At 39.2% G+C, this 19328-nt stretch overlaps 1 protein-coding gene and 1 long non-coding RNA gene across 2 annotated transcripts; both read right to left on the bottom strand.

Annotated features, from left to right (window-relative positions):
- Nucleotides 1-5076: 5076 nt before the first annotated feature.
- Nucleotides 5077-9179, bottom strand: LOC125795252 (uncharacterized). The gene is made up of 4 exons (XR_007434255.1): nucleotides 8706-9179; nucleotides 8162-8386; nucleotides 7850-8023; nucleotides 5077-5260 (listed from the first exon to the last, which is right to left on the bottom strand). It is a non-coding gene; the product is annotated as an uncharacterized LOC125795252 (long non-coding RNA).
- A 322-nt stretch (nucleotides 9180-9501) lies between these two features.
- LOC125795251 (uncharacterized) lies at nucleotides 9502-12526 on the bottom strand. The gene is made up of 5 exons (XM_049473758.1): nucleotides 12402-12526; nucleotides 12103-12296; nucleotides 11674-11821; nucleotides 11236-11440; nucleotides 9502-10602 (listed from the first exon to the last, which is right to left on the bottom strand). Exons 1-5 carry the CDS (start codon nucleotides 12504-12506, stop codon nucleotides 10298-10300), a joined length of 957 nt encoding a protein of 318 aa, XP_049329715.1. The 5' UTR covers nucleotides 12507-12526; the 3' UTR covers nucleotides 9502-10297.
- Nucleotides 12527-19328: the final 6802 nt, after the last annotated feature.

Here is a 19328-nt window from a genome sequence, read left to right as displayed (position 1 = left end):
CTTTACACCTAACCATGTAATACTTTTAGTATTAGACACTCAGTCAGCCTCCAAGAAAATGCACCCCATTTTAAACCTGGTTACATAATTAAATAAACACATAATTCTAAAAATATAGCTTAAACAAATTTTATGTATTTTATATGAGGCCTGTGACATGTTTCTTAAGCAGGACACTGTGATTTGACAATATGCAGATCTTCAGTTTAGTTTATCAGATATAGAAACAGCATTATGTTATACATGAAATGCAAGTGTGTTGTGTTTCTGTCATTATATACCTGTGAAAGGTGACCAAATGGAAAGCTTAAAGACCTTGGTCCGACCGTATCACTAAAATATGCACAAGAAACAGTATCTGTGAATACACTGTTTATGTACAGTTTGTTTATGAGCTCATCAATCTGCATTATAGTTTTAATTTGTAATGATGTATCAGAAAATAATATGTTTAAATGGTTTAATTTACATTTAATTTGCATTCAAGTGTAATTTATATTAGACATACAAATTAGTTGTATGAACAGGATAACTGTCTTTAGTGTAATTTCTTGATATTAATGTCTACATCTACATCTTACAATTACATTTTTAATTACAATTACACTTCTAAAGCACATTTTTAGTTATTGGAATAAATGATCAAATCGATCCAAATTATATTATAAACTGCCCATTCAAATAAACATCTTAAAACATTCTAATATTATTTTAATAAGTAATAATTTATTAAATTTTAATGTTACAGTGTCACATATTTAAAGCAGCTCTATATGACCTATTCATAAGTGTTACACACTGCATTATATATATTTTTATATTATCTTTATTTCCTATTTTTTTACAGTGTACAGTTGGACCTAAGTCTTATAATTGTATATTTATAAAAATATATAATTCTTTACATTCTATTTTTGTTGAAAATAGGAAATTAATAAACACAATTGTTGAGATAATTGACGTGCATATCAGTATACTTCACATTATATTTGATCTTGATATAGTTTCTAACACACAGTCATCCTGCATCAGTAAAATTCCTTTATTTATAACTGGAATTTACTGTATTTCTGTTCCTTTGGTCACAAAAACCCAACTAAAAGGCAGGAGCAGTAGCGCACGCTTCTCGCGGCAGGGGTGCTGAAGGCTCGGCTATGCCACCATGAGAAAATCTGGACACTGTATTATATATCTGTAACACTACAATAATAATCAGCAGGTTATAGATGTAGATAATAAATAATAGGTGAATGGCGATTAGCCCTGTAACAGATAATGAGCGGAAAATGCCCCTTTCAGTGCTCCGCTCTTAAACAGCAACCCACGCAGTTAGAACCACATTACGATTTTAATCTCGTAATATTACATCTTTATTCTCGAAGTGAACTGTTTTTATTTTTTTATGGCCCTAAAACGCGTCATAAACAAGGACTAATATACCAGTAGCTTTCTGGCAGTGTATATCTCGTTTCGTTCGATTAATAAGTTTTAGGTACTGATTGGAGGGATGTAGGTAAACTTTGGGCAATAAAACTGGCAACCCTGTGCGTTTTGAATCAGTAATTATGTTTATTTTGTTAATTTCAGGTGTTGACATTTATAAAAGATGCCATCTCTGAAGCTTTACTTTCACAGGATCACAAATGTACTTGTTTAAGTATTGTGTCGCTGTTTTTAGTATTCTATGTTGAACTTAAAATGGTAACTAATTCTTCTTCAGTTCCATACATTTTTATCTAGCATATTTTGTAAGTAGTTTGTGTTTTCGTAGCGTATGCAGTAGCTTCTTCATTTGTATTTGACTTTGTTTTAATGAGAATCACTACTCATTTCAGTTTAAGAATATTCTTAACAAGGACAAATTCCAAATACACCTGGCCGTTGACTAAAATCAAATTACACATGTAGGCAAATGACAAGATTAAGTGGATAATTGACTTGCTATGCAACATACTGATGTTAGCATGGGAATACCCACACAGCACTGTATAGATTAACGGTCCACCACTGAGATACAATCTGTAACTTCCTTTTTTATTAGTTATTAAAATTAAGTGTATAACAATAATTAAAATGTTTAATCTTGCAATAGCAGTTGTGTTTGTTTGGGAAATTGAAAACTACAGATGGATGAAAGCAAAGGATGACACTTTTATTTCCAAGAACAATAAAACAGTAGCAGTGAGAGTACTAGAAATTATTAGAACATCTTTTTAAAACATTACAGATATAAAACTCAAACTACAGACAATACATCCTCAAAACACTATTACTAAAACAAACGTTTTGAACAACATTTTTTATCAAAACAATTATTATTAAAACAAACCTTTTCTGAACAACTGAAACAATAACAATCCTACTGGCCAAAACATTTGATAATGTTTAGAGCTGATGACAACCCAAGGACCTCTGTGCATTGTATGTTCTCGGCCCTGCACTTTAGACAATGGGTTGATGTGGTTTCCCATTGTTGAACGCAGACTTTGCAGCCGACCAAGGTCCGGCAGCAGGCAGCAAACATGGGGCCCTCCATGGTTTCTATCAGAAAATAATCAAATATTTTTTAACATGCATATAGGATGGTCATAATTATTAGCAACTTCTCATAACATATACTGCCATAAACCCAATGTTTGTATATCACAATACTTCCTAATTATGATTTAGGAAGAGACCACTATTTTATAGAATGGTTTCATATAGTATTTTATATTAAATATTTAATTTAATTATGTTTTAATATTCCAGGTGCAGTGTCTGAACTGGTTTCCTATTTTTAAAAAATCACTCTTTAAAAGGGTTTAACTTCATAACTGTGTAACTTGAATAATTACAGGCTGGGTAATTATTTCAGCTGGCAACACGTTATTAAACCCTAACTGATACTGTGAGTAGCTTCTCATTTGTTAAACAACCACGTGGAAAGACAGACATGCTGTGGGCATGTAAAATATGTTAGTCTGTTTAGGAAGGTCAAATTATCAAAGAAAAAATCTAAGGAGAATGCTAAAACTAAACTTAAATTGGGTTTAGAATTGTCTAATGCATTATTGTGGGACAGTGGGGAACATCATCTTCAAGGAAGAAATGTGGTCACTTGAATGATGGTGATCAGCGATCAACATTTGGTGAAATCAAATCGTAGAAAAACAACAATAGAACTCAGGGATATGTTTAATAGTGAAAGTATGAGCTTTTCCACTCGCACAATGCAGTAAAGGGAACACTGCAACTAAACAGCTGTGTAGCCTTAAGAAAAACGCATTTTAGAGAGACATTTTGTTGCTCAGTTCCAACTTTTCTGAAAAGAGTTACTACCATCAAGTTCTAAAGGAGTTAATGTTTTCCATGAAATAGTGTTTAATTGGTTTAATTGATTATTATAGCTCACTATTTCTGTAAGTACCTGATAAGCTTAACCAAATGGTAAGACTTTTATAAAAGAAAATGATACCTCTGCAAATCAAACACGCAAATGCCTGCTTAATTTTCTGGCTCTGGAGCATGGACCTAGAGTGGCCTATCAGCACTTTAATTTGTGAAGTGATGTCTTCCAGTCCATGGGATGCCTCCACCAGCTCTTCCACCTGATTTCTCAAAGCCACCAAAGCAGTCTCATCACCTCTGCGGCTGAAAAAAAACAAGCAAACAAAACATAGTTTTGAGGTTTTTTAATTTGACATCCAATTTTGACTTCTTTTTACCTTTAAAGGGATAGTTCGGGATTTTTGACATGAATCTGTATGGCATCAACATGACCAGTGTCGTGCATTCTCACTGACTTACCCCCGACCATGTCCGCTGAGCGGAGTTCTTGTCCAGTATTGTCCGAGCCGAAAGTAGTCCGGCATGTTTGCTGGGGTCACGAAACGAAAGCGTTTTTCTTCCCAAAACAGTACGAGTGCAAAAGAGTGATTTATTTGCATAACAAAAAACGGTGTCTGCAAAAGTCACGCCTCATTATCACTGGGGCACTACTTTCATTTTGGATCAGTGCGCGCGATTGCGCAACCTGGCAGCTAGCCTACGGTTTCGATTTCACTGTTTACTGTTCGGGAACATGTCGGACTGCGAGAGCGACGAGGAATATATTGATTTCCGCTCAGAGCCAAGGAGGTATCTTTATGAGCCTGAGTATACTGAGGAGGAACTTGCCCAAATCGAATTGGATCGTGCAGAAAGAGAGAGGGTGGACAGAGAAATGATTGAGACCGAAGCTGGAGCCGCTGCTGCTGCGATACCAAGGGTGGCCGACAAATCCTGGTGCACTTGTTTGAAGTGCGAACTAATGCCGACAGAGGTGGAATGTTACTGCTGCCACGAGTGGGATTTAGTTATGCCCGAGATACAGAACCTGTCAATTGATGAGGACGTCGGCGGGCCAGCTGCTGCCTGCATCACAAACAACAGCGGGCATGGAGAAACATAGTCATCCTCGCTGAAGTGCGCACCGCAAACACGAAGCTTCTTCATTTTCACCACTTTGGTGTCCACATGGAAGCCCATTGCAAGTATCCAAAGTTGCCTGAGAGCAATGTCAGTCACGGGGATACGATGGAAACTGTGCGGAGAATCAGCCACATCTTTGTTGCTACAGCCTGGATAATCACAAGTCCGCACCATTTTAACACACACACATACAAATGTATAAATCTGTGTTCAAGAAGCTTATAAAAGCCGATAAACTTCTCTCTAAAGCTTGCTCTTTGCGTTGCTGGTTTAAGCTGAGCGCAGCCAATGATATGAAAGACTAGTGCGCTGCTCGCAGTTAGAATGACATGCGCACTGATCCAAAATTAAAGTAGTGCCCCAGTGATAATGAGGCGTGACTTTTGCAGACACCGTTTTTTGTTATGCAAATAAATCACTCTTTTGCACTCGTACTGTTTTGGGAAGAAAAACGCTTTCGTTTCGTGACCCCAGCAAACATGCCGGACTACTTTCGGCTCGGACAATACTGGACAAGAACTCCGCTCAGCGGACATGGTCGGGGGTAAGTCAGTGAGAATGCACGACACTGGTCATGTTGATGCCATACAGATTCATGTCAAAAATCCCGAACTATCCCTTTAAGGGTACACCACATTTTATAACAATGAGTTGTTAACAATTCTCAACGGATAATTCCATAGTTTTAGCTCATGTTTTAACTGTGGGGAAAATGACTGTGTACGTGTCCTCCTGGTCTGCCACTGCTGATATGATGTTTTTTCTAAAGCATGGATCTTCCTTGAATTTTGCCTCCAGTATAATGACCCTGTGAACAAAAATTGAAGTATTTCAAGTAGTATTTTAAAGCATTTCTATTAGTCTTTCAGTGAATAGAGCAGCTAAAGAGTTTCAACGATAAAGAAAACTAAAAACAGACAGCAATGGAGAAACATGTTTTTCATTGGACAGTAGTGATTTACTGTATACTACCATACCATACTGATCAAAACCCATACTGAGACTCACTGTACCACTAGGCGGGTTGGTTTATTCAGATTTTATCAATACCAATATTTCGCTAGTAGATGGGAGTGTGTTCTGCATACTGTTATCAGGCTCCTATAAAGTCCCATAAAGTCCATTCTTGTCTGTACTTGCAGCCCAAGTACTGTTCCAATTAACAGTTTGCAGTTAACCAAGTTCACTACAACTACCTAGATGAGTTCTTGCTCCTCACAAATTATTGAAGATGAATGGAAGGTGACTTGTGTGGACTTTTTACAGTCAGATATCCTAGAATGCACCTCGCACCAGTAGGTGGAGGAGAAAGTACATACAGTCCCCTCCAAAATACTTGGAACAGCAAGGCTTGTTTTTGTTGTTCACTAGACCTTTGCGTTTAAGACTAAAAGGTGGATATGAGACAAGAGTTCAGAATCACAGCTTTTATTTACTTCTAAATATGTCATGTAAATCTTGATTTATCACCGTTTGTATTACACCACACCATTTTATTGAGCAAAAGTAAAGGAACAAACAAAGTTGAAGTGAATTACATTTTAGTATTTGGTGAAAAAAACCTTGCTTTTAAGAACTGCCTCAAGCCTGCGACCCATTGACATCATCAAACTGTTGCACTCTTCCTATGTAATTCTACTCCAGGCTTTTATGGCAGCTTCTTTCAAATTCTTGTTTATTTCAGGGGGATTCTCCCTTTAGTCTCCTTTTGGGCAGGTAAAAATGTATGTTCATGATAAGATTAGATAGATGACTGACCTGGCCAGTCTAATATTTTCCACTTTTTCCACCCGGATGAACTCCTTTGTCTTCTTTGCTGTATGTTTGGGTCGTTATCCTGGTGTAAAATTAAACTCCTGCCAATTAGTTTGGTAGCATTCCTTCTTAAAGAGGCAGACAAAACTTATCTGTACACCTCTGAATTAATTTTGCTGCTACCATTATCAGTTACATTATCAATAAATATGATTGAGCCTGTTCCAGAGGCAGCCATGCATGCCCAAGCCATGACTTTACCACCACCATGCTTTACAGATGAGCTTGTTTCCCTTTGATCTTGGGCTGTTACCTTCTTCCTCCACACTTTGGCCTTTCCATCACTTTGGTAGAGGTTATTTTGGTTTCATGAGTCCATAGGACTGTGTTCCAGAATGTCTGTGGCTCATCTCTGTACTTTCTGGCAAACTCCAATCTGGCCTTCCGATTCTTGCTACTGATGAGGGGTTTGCATTGTGTTGTATGGCCTCCATAATCTGCTCTCAGAGTCTTCTCAGAACAGTGGACTGGGATACCTTCACCCCTGCTCTATGAAGGCCGTTGGTGATCTGGCTTACTGTAGTTTTTGGGTTCTTCTTTACAGCTAGGACAATTCTTCTCTCATCAGTGGGTGTTGTTTTTCTTGGTCGACCTATTTGACGACTGTTGCTCAGTACACCAGTGGTTTCTTTCTGTTTCAAGACATTCCAAATGGTTGTGGTTGCTATGCCCAATGTTTTTCCAATGGCTCAGATTGATTTGCCCTCTTTTCTGTGTTTCAGTATGGCTTGCTTTTCTCTCAGACAACTCTCTGGTCTTCATTGTGGTTTATCTTCTTTTACAAATATTTTACAATCTGTATATGTTTAACCAAAACCAAGAAGGAGAGTAGTCATGCAGACCTTTTTAGTGCTTTAACAAACAACCTTAATTACACCTGGTTAACGAGAAACACCTTTCAGTCACATGTTCCAATAGTTTTGCTCACTTGAAAAATGGGTGGGTTTCAAGAAGTGGAGTTATGTATCATAACTAAGTTTTGGGAGTGATCCACGCCCTCACTCCTCCCACTTCCTTCCCTATTTAAACCATCACTTCCTCTCTACCTGCTCGTTGAACAACCTCGCACCCACCTCCTCCCCATCTTCCTCCTTCTTTAATTTTATTCTTTTCTCATGTTTCTCTTCGTGTGAGGGAGGCTTCGGCCTGAACTCCACCCCAAATTCTCTGAGTTCGCTCCCCCTCTTTTCTTCTTCTCTGCCCAGTCAAGGGCGTGGGTCAATACTAGCAAAAGGGTGGTATGTCCTGATTGGTTTATCACATCTGATGAAAACTACCAGGAAATAAAAGCTGAGATTCTGAACTTTTGTCTTATACTAACCTTTTTGTCTTAAATTAAAATGGCTTTGGTGCACAGCAAAAATAAGAGATTCTGCCTTGCTGTTCCAAAACTTCAGGAGGGGACTGTATCTGTAAGTTATACATTTTCAAAATAGTACTGCTGTGTGATAGAATTACACAATAATACATTTTAGGTAATTATTTAGGTGATAATATAATGGTTTAGACTTCAGATGTGCGCTATGTTTTGTTAAGGAAGCTTCAATGTGAAAATGTGCTCATACTTAACAGTTTCATTTACCTGTTGTTCCCTCGGTCTCCATGATCTCATTTCCATGAACGTCAGTCAGGACATATTCCTCATCGTTCGCCATTGCCACCTTTACTTTCTGTAGGATACAAGCCACACTCGCCTCTGCCTCCACAAATCTCACCACAATAACCCTGGTGGACACCAGCCTTCCATCCAGGATTTCTGAAACGTGAACAGATCTGTCACAAAGCCATACAGAAGCATAAAAAAATTACCTAAACCTGTCTTTTATAAAGTACGTCCCACAAAATGTATTATAGGTTGTAATGTGTGGGTATTAACTAGTTTAGTTATTCATACCTTTGAAAAGATCGAGGTGTGCTTGGTCGCGGAGGCAGTTTGGCAGCGAGGACGTGGAAGGTTGGAGGAAAGAAAAATGCCGAGTGGTAACCTCATAATGACCTCATATGAGTGTACCTCATAATGAGCGTGCACGGTCAGATCCAATCCACTGAAGTTCCCACTTTCCAAAGGAAAGATGGCAACGTTGGCAGCATCCGTCATGTATACGTTTGCCGGGTTTATCTGAAAATAAATTTAGACAGACGACTAAACAACTGTGGCAAGTGTTACCCGTGTGTGACGTAAAATAATTTGTTCTTTAAAATCTAACTAGTATTATTACTTGCATTTCTACAGATTTATAGAATTTTACAGTGATACAAAAACACCTTTCAACAATTTAGTCCACTCATTTTTTAATTTGTGTTACATGCAGAACACATACACAATATTTAATAAAGCTAGAACAGAACTTTAAACAGAAAGTATGTAAAAGAGTAACGCATTAACTATGTTCTTAAAACATGCTTGCTAACTAATAACCTCCCATAAAACAACTCACAAGATGTTCCCACTGATCCCATTGTCGGCATTCAGCTATACTTGACTACTGCAACTCTCTACTGGCTGGTCTTCCATTGCGAGCCACCAAACCACTACAGTTAATTCAGAATGCTGCAGCACGACTCGTCTTCAATCTTCCGAAGTTCAGTCATGTGACTCCTTTGCTGCGTTCCCTCCACTGGCTTCCTGTTGCCGCCCGCATCCGATTCAAAACCCTGACGCTGGCCTACAAGGCAAAAAACGGACCAGCACCTTCATACCTGATGGCGATGGTCAAAGCCAGATCTGCACCAAGAGCTCTTAGAGCTTCCAGTACGGCTCGGCTCGAACCTCCATCCCTCAAAACCCACAGAAAACAGACATCCAGACTCTTCTCTGTGCTGGAGCACCAAGGTGGTGGAATGAACTTCCACTGGATGTCAGAACAGCAGAGTCACTCACGGTCTTCAAACGTCGACTGAAGACACATCTTTTCAAAGAGTTCCTAAACTAATAATAAATAAAAAATAAAATAAAATAAAAAAAGGTTCCTAGGGTTCTTAACATGATTAAGTTCTATGTATCTCTTGATCCTAGTCTACAAACTAGCTTTGGATATCTTAAGTAACTTTGAAGCACTGTTGTAAGTCGCTCTGGATAAGGGCGTCTGCTAAATACCGTAAATGTAAATGTAAATGTAAATGTACTCATTTCAGGTTTTACTTCAACAGCTAACAAGCACAGGTGAGGCTTGTTAGATATCGGGTTATTAGACAAGGTGAGGCCTATTAATTAGCTAGAGCTATTAAATAAAGAGTTGAACCACGAACTCTACATTAAGTTAATTAAGCACACCTGGAATATCTGAGCAATCCTGTCAGCTCGCATGTCCTCAAATCGGAGTGTAACTCTTTTATTTCCTTTAAACACGACGTAGCATTTTAGCCAACTGATGCAACACGGAGCTAGCTGCACACTTCCAACTTCTTCGACTCCTCATAACGCCTAAAGAACATGGACAAATCCCCCCCTATCGGTACTAAAAGAAAAACAGAAACAAACAGTTCAGATGCTGTGAAGCGAAAAATACAGTCCCATTTTTACTAGTAAAAACTCAAGTTGTCTACAGTAAAATTCTTATTAATGATTATTATTATTTGTCAATTCATTTTGACAAATATAATGAATGAAATATATGTCTAATGTCGTTTTTACAAGTTAAATGAGATTATAACGAAGAGAAAATCCATGTAAATCAATGTTTATATGACTAGTAATAAGTACATTTAGAGCATGTGGCCATGGTACTGTGATAATGGATTCATTGATCTGTATATCTGATATTATTTCTAGTACTGTATTACTGTTATTTGTGTTGTTAGTGTTATTTTAGGAAAAAATATTTTGCCATAAATATAGCACTATATTGGTTTTCTTACATTGGTAACTTCATTCAGAATGCTTTGCTGTGCAGAATGAGGCTTACATAAAATCACCACATGATTAACATTAATTCATTTTTGCCAATGCTGGACCAAAAAGGGACTGAGATTAAGATGGCATGGGACAACAAATATGGGAGTGATTTTTTTTTTGTTGGAGAAATTACTTCTAGACATATTTTCTGACTATGTCAACAAGAAGCTTTACATCATTTTGAAACTGTACAGGCTGGTAATTTACAGCATTTTCAAACAACAAGGCAATGTCATGGCACTGCAGTGAAAACTCTCTTTCGGCTGCTTCCTGATCCTCTGGACAATGAAATGGATTTCTTCCAAAGGTCGAAAGTCTTGTCAAAGAGGCTCCCACTTCTTGGTCATACTGGTTTGCAGCTTCTGTTGCATCTGGTAGAAGATCTGGAGAAACCTTTTTAGGGCATCCCCCTTGAGCCAGCAGATTAGGTATGCCTTTGCCTAAAATGTGAGTTAGCAAATTAAAATGATTTTCAATTAAAATATTTTAGAGCATTTTACATAAAAAGGGAAGTGGAGAGTTTAAAATATATATTTTTTAAACATTTTACTATTCCACACTAAGCACAAATCTGACTTATTTCCTGATAATAATAAGCTACAAAGGTGTTTCCCAAAAATAGTTATCTTAAACTATGCATTCTATTTTTAGATGGGATCAACAGGTTGCAAACATCCGGCAGACAGACTTTGCTATGTCTGTGTCCAATGTATATAGACTTCAGTGCAAAAGTACCGGTACTGTACATTGTGATGTCACAGCTCAGGTCTGCCATTGTATACATTTATTTATGTATATTAGGTTCATTTACGGTATGTTATATTGTATGTTCAATGTTTTTGTGTAAGGTGGTTAACTGTGGGTCTTTGTAGTTAGTGTATACAGACATAGTAGTTGGGTCATAAGAAGGACATATACCACAGGACGGTGGCTATCGAAGTTGGCATCAATACTCCTACGTTACTGGGAAACACTCCAGTTTATTCTACAACATGAAGAATTTCACAGAGCTTGAATAAACAATAGAAGACTACTACATATGCTTTTTATGTTGCTGAAACCTTTGGACATACCTGGAATCCTGTGTGCGTTCCATGACTTCACTACTCTGTCAACGCCAACTTGAGCTGCCGAACATGTCAGGGAAGACATATAGTGTTTGGTCAAGTTGTCTTCCATGTCGATCTCTTCCTGGTCAACTAAATGAAGTAATGCCCCTTTCAGTGGATAATTAACTCTTTGGTTCACCTCTGGCCAGATTCTTTCTATCGTGTGATTCTGCAACATACAATAAATATTTTAATGAGTAAACAAACATCATACTGTTAATAAATATTTGGCAGTTTACCTAAAAACAGCATAAATTCCAGTATCATTGGCATGAGTTTGAGTGCAAACATTTTCAAACCTCTTACATGTATTACAATTCTGAGCCAGGTTTAAATTTAATTCAAAAACTATTTTTATATTTTTTGGAACTGTTAATAAAACAAAAATCATGACAAACTCACCTGTGTTGAATGTGATTGAATGTAGGCCTGTCTGTCTGTATTAAACCGAAGGCCTGCCAATTTCTCCTGAATAAAGAGAGTCAAGAAAAACTCTCTTCCATGATCCACCCTGATTTGATCCCAAATGCCATGTTGTAAAACAGAATTTCTGCAAGACAGCAAACATATTTTAAAAGACAGCATTACAGTAAACACAATAAAACACATACAAAGTTAATAATTAGTTAATTCTCTAAAAGTATTTCTTAAGGCTATAGTACAAAATGTTTGAATGTTAGTGTTTCGAAACAAAACTGTCCAGGGCAAAATATTATAAGGAATTAAATGGTATCACTAATTTATAAAAGGTACTTTAGAGCAGACACTTTCAGTAGAACAGGGAGCCTTTTCAGGCAGGGTCTTTGAGCTGAACAGAACACTGTCAATTACCTGTACACATCCTGATATATGAGCAGGTTATTCTTAACTGGCATGGTGGAATGTCCAACAATTTTGCTGGAATAGCCATCTATAGCAAGCACATGAGTCACACCAAACATGACCAATTTCTCATTTTGGTCCATGTGTAGTTTGTGACCCATGTACTCTGCATTGTAAGGCATTGGATTCAGGTTCTTGGCCCCCTGTGTGAAAACAATAAGAGATAATGGAAGAAACTTATTTCAGTTCCAAAAAAAAATCAAGTGCAGACATTCCTGTAGATCTTTAGTCTAGTTGTTAATACTTACATGGCACCGATCTGTATGATAAGGCTGATTAACAGTCCTGAGCATATGTCCCACACGAACTTCTGATGCCCAGATTCCCTTTGATGACAAATACCCAGTCATCATTTTTCGACCATAGGCTGGTCCAATCTGAAGTAAAAAAGATGCAGATTTTAGATAACCAACTATTATAAATAACCAGCTATTATAAACCAGCTATTATATACGATTTTTGTTCAAGGGAGGTTTCTTAAATCTTGCAAGAGGAAAACAAAAATAATTTAACACACAAGTACAAATGTAACTGCTCAACCCCCATTTTTATTTTTATTCACATCTATTACATATCATTATGAAGTAGGAGACATTCTGCAGAATGCATGTAATACGCAAATAATGACTGTAATTATTCTTGTTTTACTAATCATTCTGTTAAGCAGTAACCTTATAAAATCCATACTGTTTGCAGGGTCACAGAGACTATACACCCTAAAGCTGTTTAACAACACAGACACAATGTCTTCGTCCGATCCAAAAGTACAATAAGATGGAAAAGATCTCAGTGCCTGGAATACTTGTTTACTTTCAGTCAATACAGAAATAAAAAAAGAAAAAAAAACCTGAGAATCCCTTTAAACTTCAACAGCAGCAACAACAAAAGAAGAAAAGTTTGTGAAATTACCGCATTAAATATTATCCCTCTGTATAAAGTAATCTTGTCTGTTTGGGCGAGCTTTAACGTATCTTAGCAACGTTGGCAGTGCGTCCCATTGGTAGCTATAGATCATTGCGAGAAGCGCTGCTTAATTTGGGTATTGTAATTGTAATTTCCTGGCAACCTTACAAATTCCAGTTATCAGCACTAATACAACTATTTACATAACGATTTTCAGATGTCTGAAACCACCTGAACCATTTCTCCAGAAATCCCACACTACTCTTTTATAACATACTTAGCATGTAAAATAACTAAATCAGAGAACCCGACAATTATATGTGTTTTGTTCATTTCTTTCTCCATTTTATGTTCTCAAATGGAACCCGAATGATAGAAATAAAAATCAGGATTTTATTGAATGTCTGGGCCCAAGTGTCTACTTTAGCTTAAACCTAGAATGACAATCATGCTATATATAAAATTGAATATTCATACCTGTCAAGTTTTGGACTTAAAAATAAGGGAAATTTTCCGTCACCTGCTTCGAGTCGCCCACCAACCCAACCGAGGTTCAGAATCCCTTATATTTTAAGACAGGTTTACAATAAATCTAAAATAACCACCTGGGAACATTTTACAAACTACAATTAGATTATCAGAATCTGACAGGTCTATCTTTGTTGACACTGAAATGTTGTGGACATTCCTACTAGGGGTGTCACGATTCTCTAAATCCTCGATTCGATTTCATTTTCGATTTGAGGGTCACGATTCGATTCGATTCTCGATTTTCTTGTTTTTTTTTCTTGTTATTATTTTATGCCTCATAAAATTTAAATAATATATTTATTATTATTATTATTATTATTATTATTATTATTATTATAAATATTATTATTATTATTTATTAAGATATATATGGTAATGCCATCTAGTGACTTTTTTTGGTAGCAACAGTGTGCACTATTAAAACAAGCAGTTTATCAGAGCTGTGTGTGGATGGCTGGTGAAACTGCTCATTACATGAAGCTGCAGTTCTTCATCCAACCACTAGCAGCAGCAGCACCCCGCTCTCTTCACTCAGTCACTACTTCAGTACAGCCCAGCCACGGGCTACAGAGCTCAGCCAGTCCGTTTTTACTGTTTCTGTAAAGAAATAAAGGTTTTAACCCCACTAACCGGATAATACAGCTCACTACAGTTCATCTTTCAGCCCAAGCAGCTAACAGCAGCAGGTTAGAACAGCCGACACGGAGGCACTGCTCGGATTACATTATAAACAGGTCAGTTAGCGCGCTGCTAACCTCAGGATGTTTATAACTACGGAGTTTAGTGGACACACCACGGCAGCAAGGTAAGTCTTTTAAAGGCTACTGAAGACTATTAAAGGCTATTAGAGGTTATTGAAAGCATTATTGGGGGGCAGAAATCAGTACAGGCTGGTTAGATAAGTGATGTGGGTATTGTCTTATAAATATTTACACATAACTTATATCTCTCCTGAAAAGCTTTTATTTTAGTCAGAAACACGCTTGTGTTTACTTTATCTGAGAGAAAGATGTTTTTTTAATTCAATGGAAAGCAACAGGTGTAGTCAATTATAAGTTTAAGATTTTTAATCCACCTCACTGTGATCTATAGTCAGTGTTCTCAAGTCACACTGACACACGCATTTCAGCGAGTTCACACGCTCTCACCTGCGCGCACCCACCCCTCCGTTAGATACAGATACAAAACCTGCGCGCCCAACCCCCGCCCCCCCTCCCCCGTTGGACAGATAAAAACAGTGATCACACTCCCGCCGACTGCGCTCATGCAGTGGCTATCTCTATTTAAATGAATAGGATGCGCTGTGTTGGTGCCGCGCCATTTGCGTAGCGCGCTGCGCTATTTGGAGGGATCGTCGATCCTCTTTTTGACTTCGATACTCGAGATCGTGACCTCATTTCGATTCGATTTCGATAAAATATCGAGATCGTGACACCCCTAATTCCTACACATGTAATTCTAATACTACACCCTAAGTAAAACCCTTTTCTAGACATTTACATGAAATCATCAGCTTTTACAAAAATGACATGGACCAGATATATTGCATAAGTAAATATTAGTCCAAAGGGGCCTAAACAATTAATAATTTAATTAATACTTCTTTCTATTGATCAGTCCAGTCCTGTCAGTCAGTTAATTTCAGCCCTCTTCACATTTTCTCTCTCTCCAGATCAACCATCTCTTCTGCCCCTTCTAAATAATAAATTACACCACAATACTCTTAAACTAGCCCTGAACTAATAAAAAATAAATACAGTTTCGTTCATTATAGCTTACAGTAGGCCTGCAAACCTAAATTAATAAACACAGTTTGAAAATGAAATAGTTATTGGCTGATCAGGGCAGGTTGAACATCTAATTGTAAAGTTAAGCTAACTGAGTCACAAGCTGTATTTTCTTAAGCACACAGCCGGTTTGATCCGACTGTTTCAGAAACAACGTCATCATAGTTTACATGTTTAGCTCCGTTACCTCGCTGTATATCCAGATATGCTTTAACGTCAGCTGCTCCGACTAGCTCTCACAGCGAGGGGGGCGGGGCTTTCCTACATTGCGCTCCGCGAAACCAGGAACCTGATTGGCTGTTACACCTGAAAGGCGGGACTTTCTCCTTGAACCGGCACTACCATTGGTTAAGAGACACACAGTGACCAGTGCCCTGTCGCCTCAATAGTAAAGTTTTTTTTTTTTTTTATATATAATATGGGAAATTTACGGGAAAATACTAATACGGGAGGACGGCGGGAAAGAGGAGTAAAATACGGTAGTTTCCCGGCCAAAACGGGAGACTTGACAGGTATGAATATTGCTTACCTCATTAACAGCCTGGGCAACTGCGACTTCAAGCTTGTCGTTCTGAATCCGCTCTCTTTGTAAGCCGAGTTCCGAGCAAAATCGGCGTAGGTTTGACCTTGAAACCCCTCCAAATACAATGAGGTCCTCTTCCACAGGTTTTGGCGCCAAACAGGAGAGCCCACGTAACCCTTTCAGACTCTGAAATCCATTATATTGGACATTATGTTGTTCAGTTTTTTTTTTAAAGTTTTGTTGCACATAACAATAACTGAGAGCTGCTGTCCATCATTTACAAACCAGTGAAAAAGTGAAAAATTATTTCGCCGGCGCCGACGCGAGTGGCTGCCTGTTCCAGTAGCTCCGTCTCCTTTGTGTGTGTTTTCGAGTTCTTTACGTTTATTTATCGTCTCTGTGCTACTACACATGTCTAGTGTCAGGCCCGTAGCCAGGGGGGATCGAAGGGTTCGTTCGGTCCCCCCCACACCCCCTCAGCCACCCCAATATGAATACTTATAGGTTCAAAATAGACACCAAATATACCATTTTAAAGCTTTTCAGTTATCTAGCCTATTTAGCCGTATCTCCTTTCAGAAAATAAACATTTAGGGCGAAATATGCCTAAAGTTATAAGTTATGAAATATTATTTTCATATTTGCGTTTTTTGTACGTCCATATTTGATCGAATATGGTCTTTGATTTGATTCGAACCGTCTGTCTCTCCGGATTACTACAGAGTACACAAACAACATTGAACTCAACAGTTAGCCGAGTATAGATTATTAAAATACTAAAATCTGAATATAAAAAAATATATATTTTAAAATGGTAAGTATCTTTTCCACACAGCCTGCAATGTCATGAACAACCTCTAAAATATTAGTGCCAGATTCATGCAAATGCAGTTTTTCTACATTGCCACTAAAAATGCACACAAAGTTTGATGTCGGTTGGGTCCCAAAATGTCTGATTTCCCGTAAAATGACCCTTAAGGAGAGGAAAAACAGACAGACAATGAAGGAACGCAACAGAGACAGACAGCAAGAGAGATACAGAGGAGGGAGAGCAACAACAGACCTAGGCAACAGAGAGAGACAACCAAGTCCCAGCACAGTTGTAGGAAGATTTGAATAAGACAGAACACTTAAATTTATATTATTATTAATTCATGTTTAAGTTTTAATGACCATACCGATAGTGTTCCTAATGAAGTAATTCTTATCTATTTATGTCAATAGTAGAGAGATAGACAATAAAGGACAGCAACATCAGAGACAGACAATGGAGGGCAGCAACAGAGACAATGGAACAAAGCAACAGACAACTGAGGTGAGCAACAGAGACAGACAATGAAGTCACATCACAGATGTAGGACGTTTGAGTAACGCTTACATTTATATCAAATGTATGTTAACAGTGGGGAGCAACAGACGAACAAATAAGGACAACAACAACAGATTCACAACAAACTTATAATGAATAAAATATGTCTAAATTAAAAGATTTGAAGTGTGCTCGTGTATTTAGGGGGCATTGGAGTAGAGAGCCAAATGAAGTCCACTTTTGGGGGAAAAAGATCCCCCCCATCACACTGCTGGCTACGGGCCTGAGTGTGCATCTTATTTATATCCTAAGGATATTTTTAGTGTAAACATGCGGGGCAGCGAGGAATATCGTGTTTATTCCCGTGAAGAACTGCTGGCCCTTCGACCCGCGGGACGTGGGGGCATTGTCCACACAATACCGGGGGAACTAAGGAGGAATTACCGAGGCTGTAGGGCCGGAGCTAAGCTAAAGGCTAAGCTAAAGGCTAAGAGTACGGAGAAGCGCTGGAGGTACAAACCCTCAGTTCCGTCGGTGGTTATGGGGAATGTCAACTCACTGACCAACAAAACCGACGAGCTAGCGTGTCTGGTGAAGAATCAGAAGCTCTACAGGGAGTGTAGCGTGCTGTGTTTCACCGAGACCTGGCTCACCCCCGACACGCCGGATGCTAACGTGCAGCTACCCGTCTTCTCTACAGTGAGAGGGGATAGGGACCCGGCGCTATGCGGGAAGCGGAAAGGTGGGGGAATCGCGCTTTTCATTAACAACAGATGGTGCAACCCTGGACATGTAAACGTGAAGGAGGTGATCTGCTGTCGGGATATTGAACTGTTAGCGGTGAGTCTCCGACCTTATTACATGCCGCGGGAGCTCTCTCATGCGATCCTCGTCTGTGTTTACATTCAGCCGAGAGCGGACGTACAGGCGGCGTGTGACGTCATCCACTCCACCGTCGCAGCGCTGCAGACACAGCACCCTGACGCCTTCTATGTGATCACTGGTGACTTTAATCACGTAACGCTGGACTCTACACTGCCTGCCTTTTTCCAGTTTGTGGACTGTCCCACCATGAAGAAGAACAGAACCATAGACTTGCTGTATGCTAATGTGAGGGATGCATACAGGGCTATTCCACTACCACCGCTGGTGAGATCAGATCACAACCTGGTCTTCCTACAGCCTCAGTACAAACCACTGGTACTGAGGCAGCCCACTACCACACGCTCATTCAGAGTCTGGTCTCCTGAAGCAGAGGAAGCCCTAAGGGACTGCTATGACACCACTGACTGGAGCGTGCTGCTGCACCCACATGGTGAGGACATTGAGGGGGTGACTCACTGTGTTACAGACTACTTGAATTTCTGTATGGATGTTGCTGTTCCCTCAAAGACTGTACGCTGCTTTCCAAACAACAAACCTTGGATTACCAGCACCGTCAAGGACCTCCTCAACCAAAAGAAGAGGGCATTCAAAGATGGAAACCTGGTAGAGCTGAAGCGCGTACAGGGGGAACTCAAGGTACGTCTTAAAGAGGCCAAGGAGTCTTACAGGAAAAAGGTGGAAAGAAAGCTGCAAGATAACAACACGAAGGAAGTCTGGGGTGCGATGAAAACCATCACTGGGTGCAAGAACAACAGCGGCAACCCAGCAGATGGGGGTGTGGACAGAGCAAACCAGTTTAACAACTTTTACAACAGGTTTGACTGTCCTGCTCCTGCTGCCCCCTCCTTCTACCCCCCTGCAGCTTTACCATCATCTCCATCTCCACCGCCACCACCATCATCATCTCCATCTCCACCATCTTCATCATCATCATCATCACCACATTACCCTCACCTCCATCTTCACCACCACCACCACCCTCATCACCTCCATCATCATCTTCATCACCCTCACCTCCACCATCTTCATCACCACCATCACCCTCACCCCAACCATCTTCTTCATCATCACCACCATCACCCTCACCCCCACCATCTTCTTCATCATCATCGTCACCACCATCAACACTATCAGCTAGCAGACAAATCAGCTCCTCCAGTCCACCAACCTTTACTGCAGACCAAGTCAGGAGACAGCTGAGGAGACTTCACCCCAGGAAGGCAGCTGGCCCGGACAG

The sequence above is a fragment of the Astyanax mexicanus genome, unplaced genomic scaffold, assembly GCF_023375975.1.
Source record: "Astyanax mexicanus isolate ESR-SI-001 unplaced genomic scaffold, AstMex3_surface scaffold_45, whole genome shotgun sequence".
Classification (NCBI taxonomy): Eukaryota; Metazoa; Chordata; class Actinopteri; order Characiformes; family Acestrorhamphidae; genus Astyanax; species Astyanax mexicanus.
This window is presented reverse-complemented; position numbering and strand designations above follow the sequence as displayed.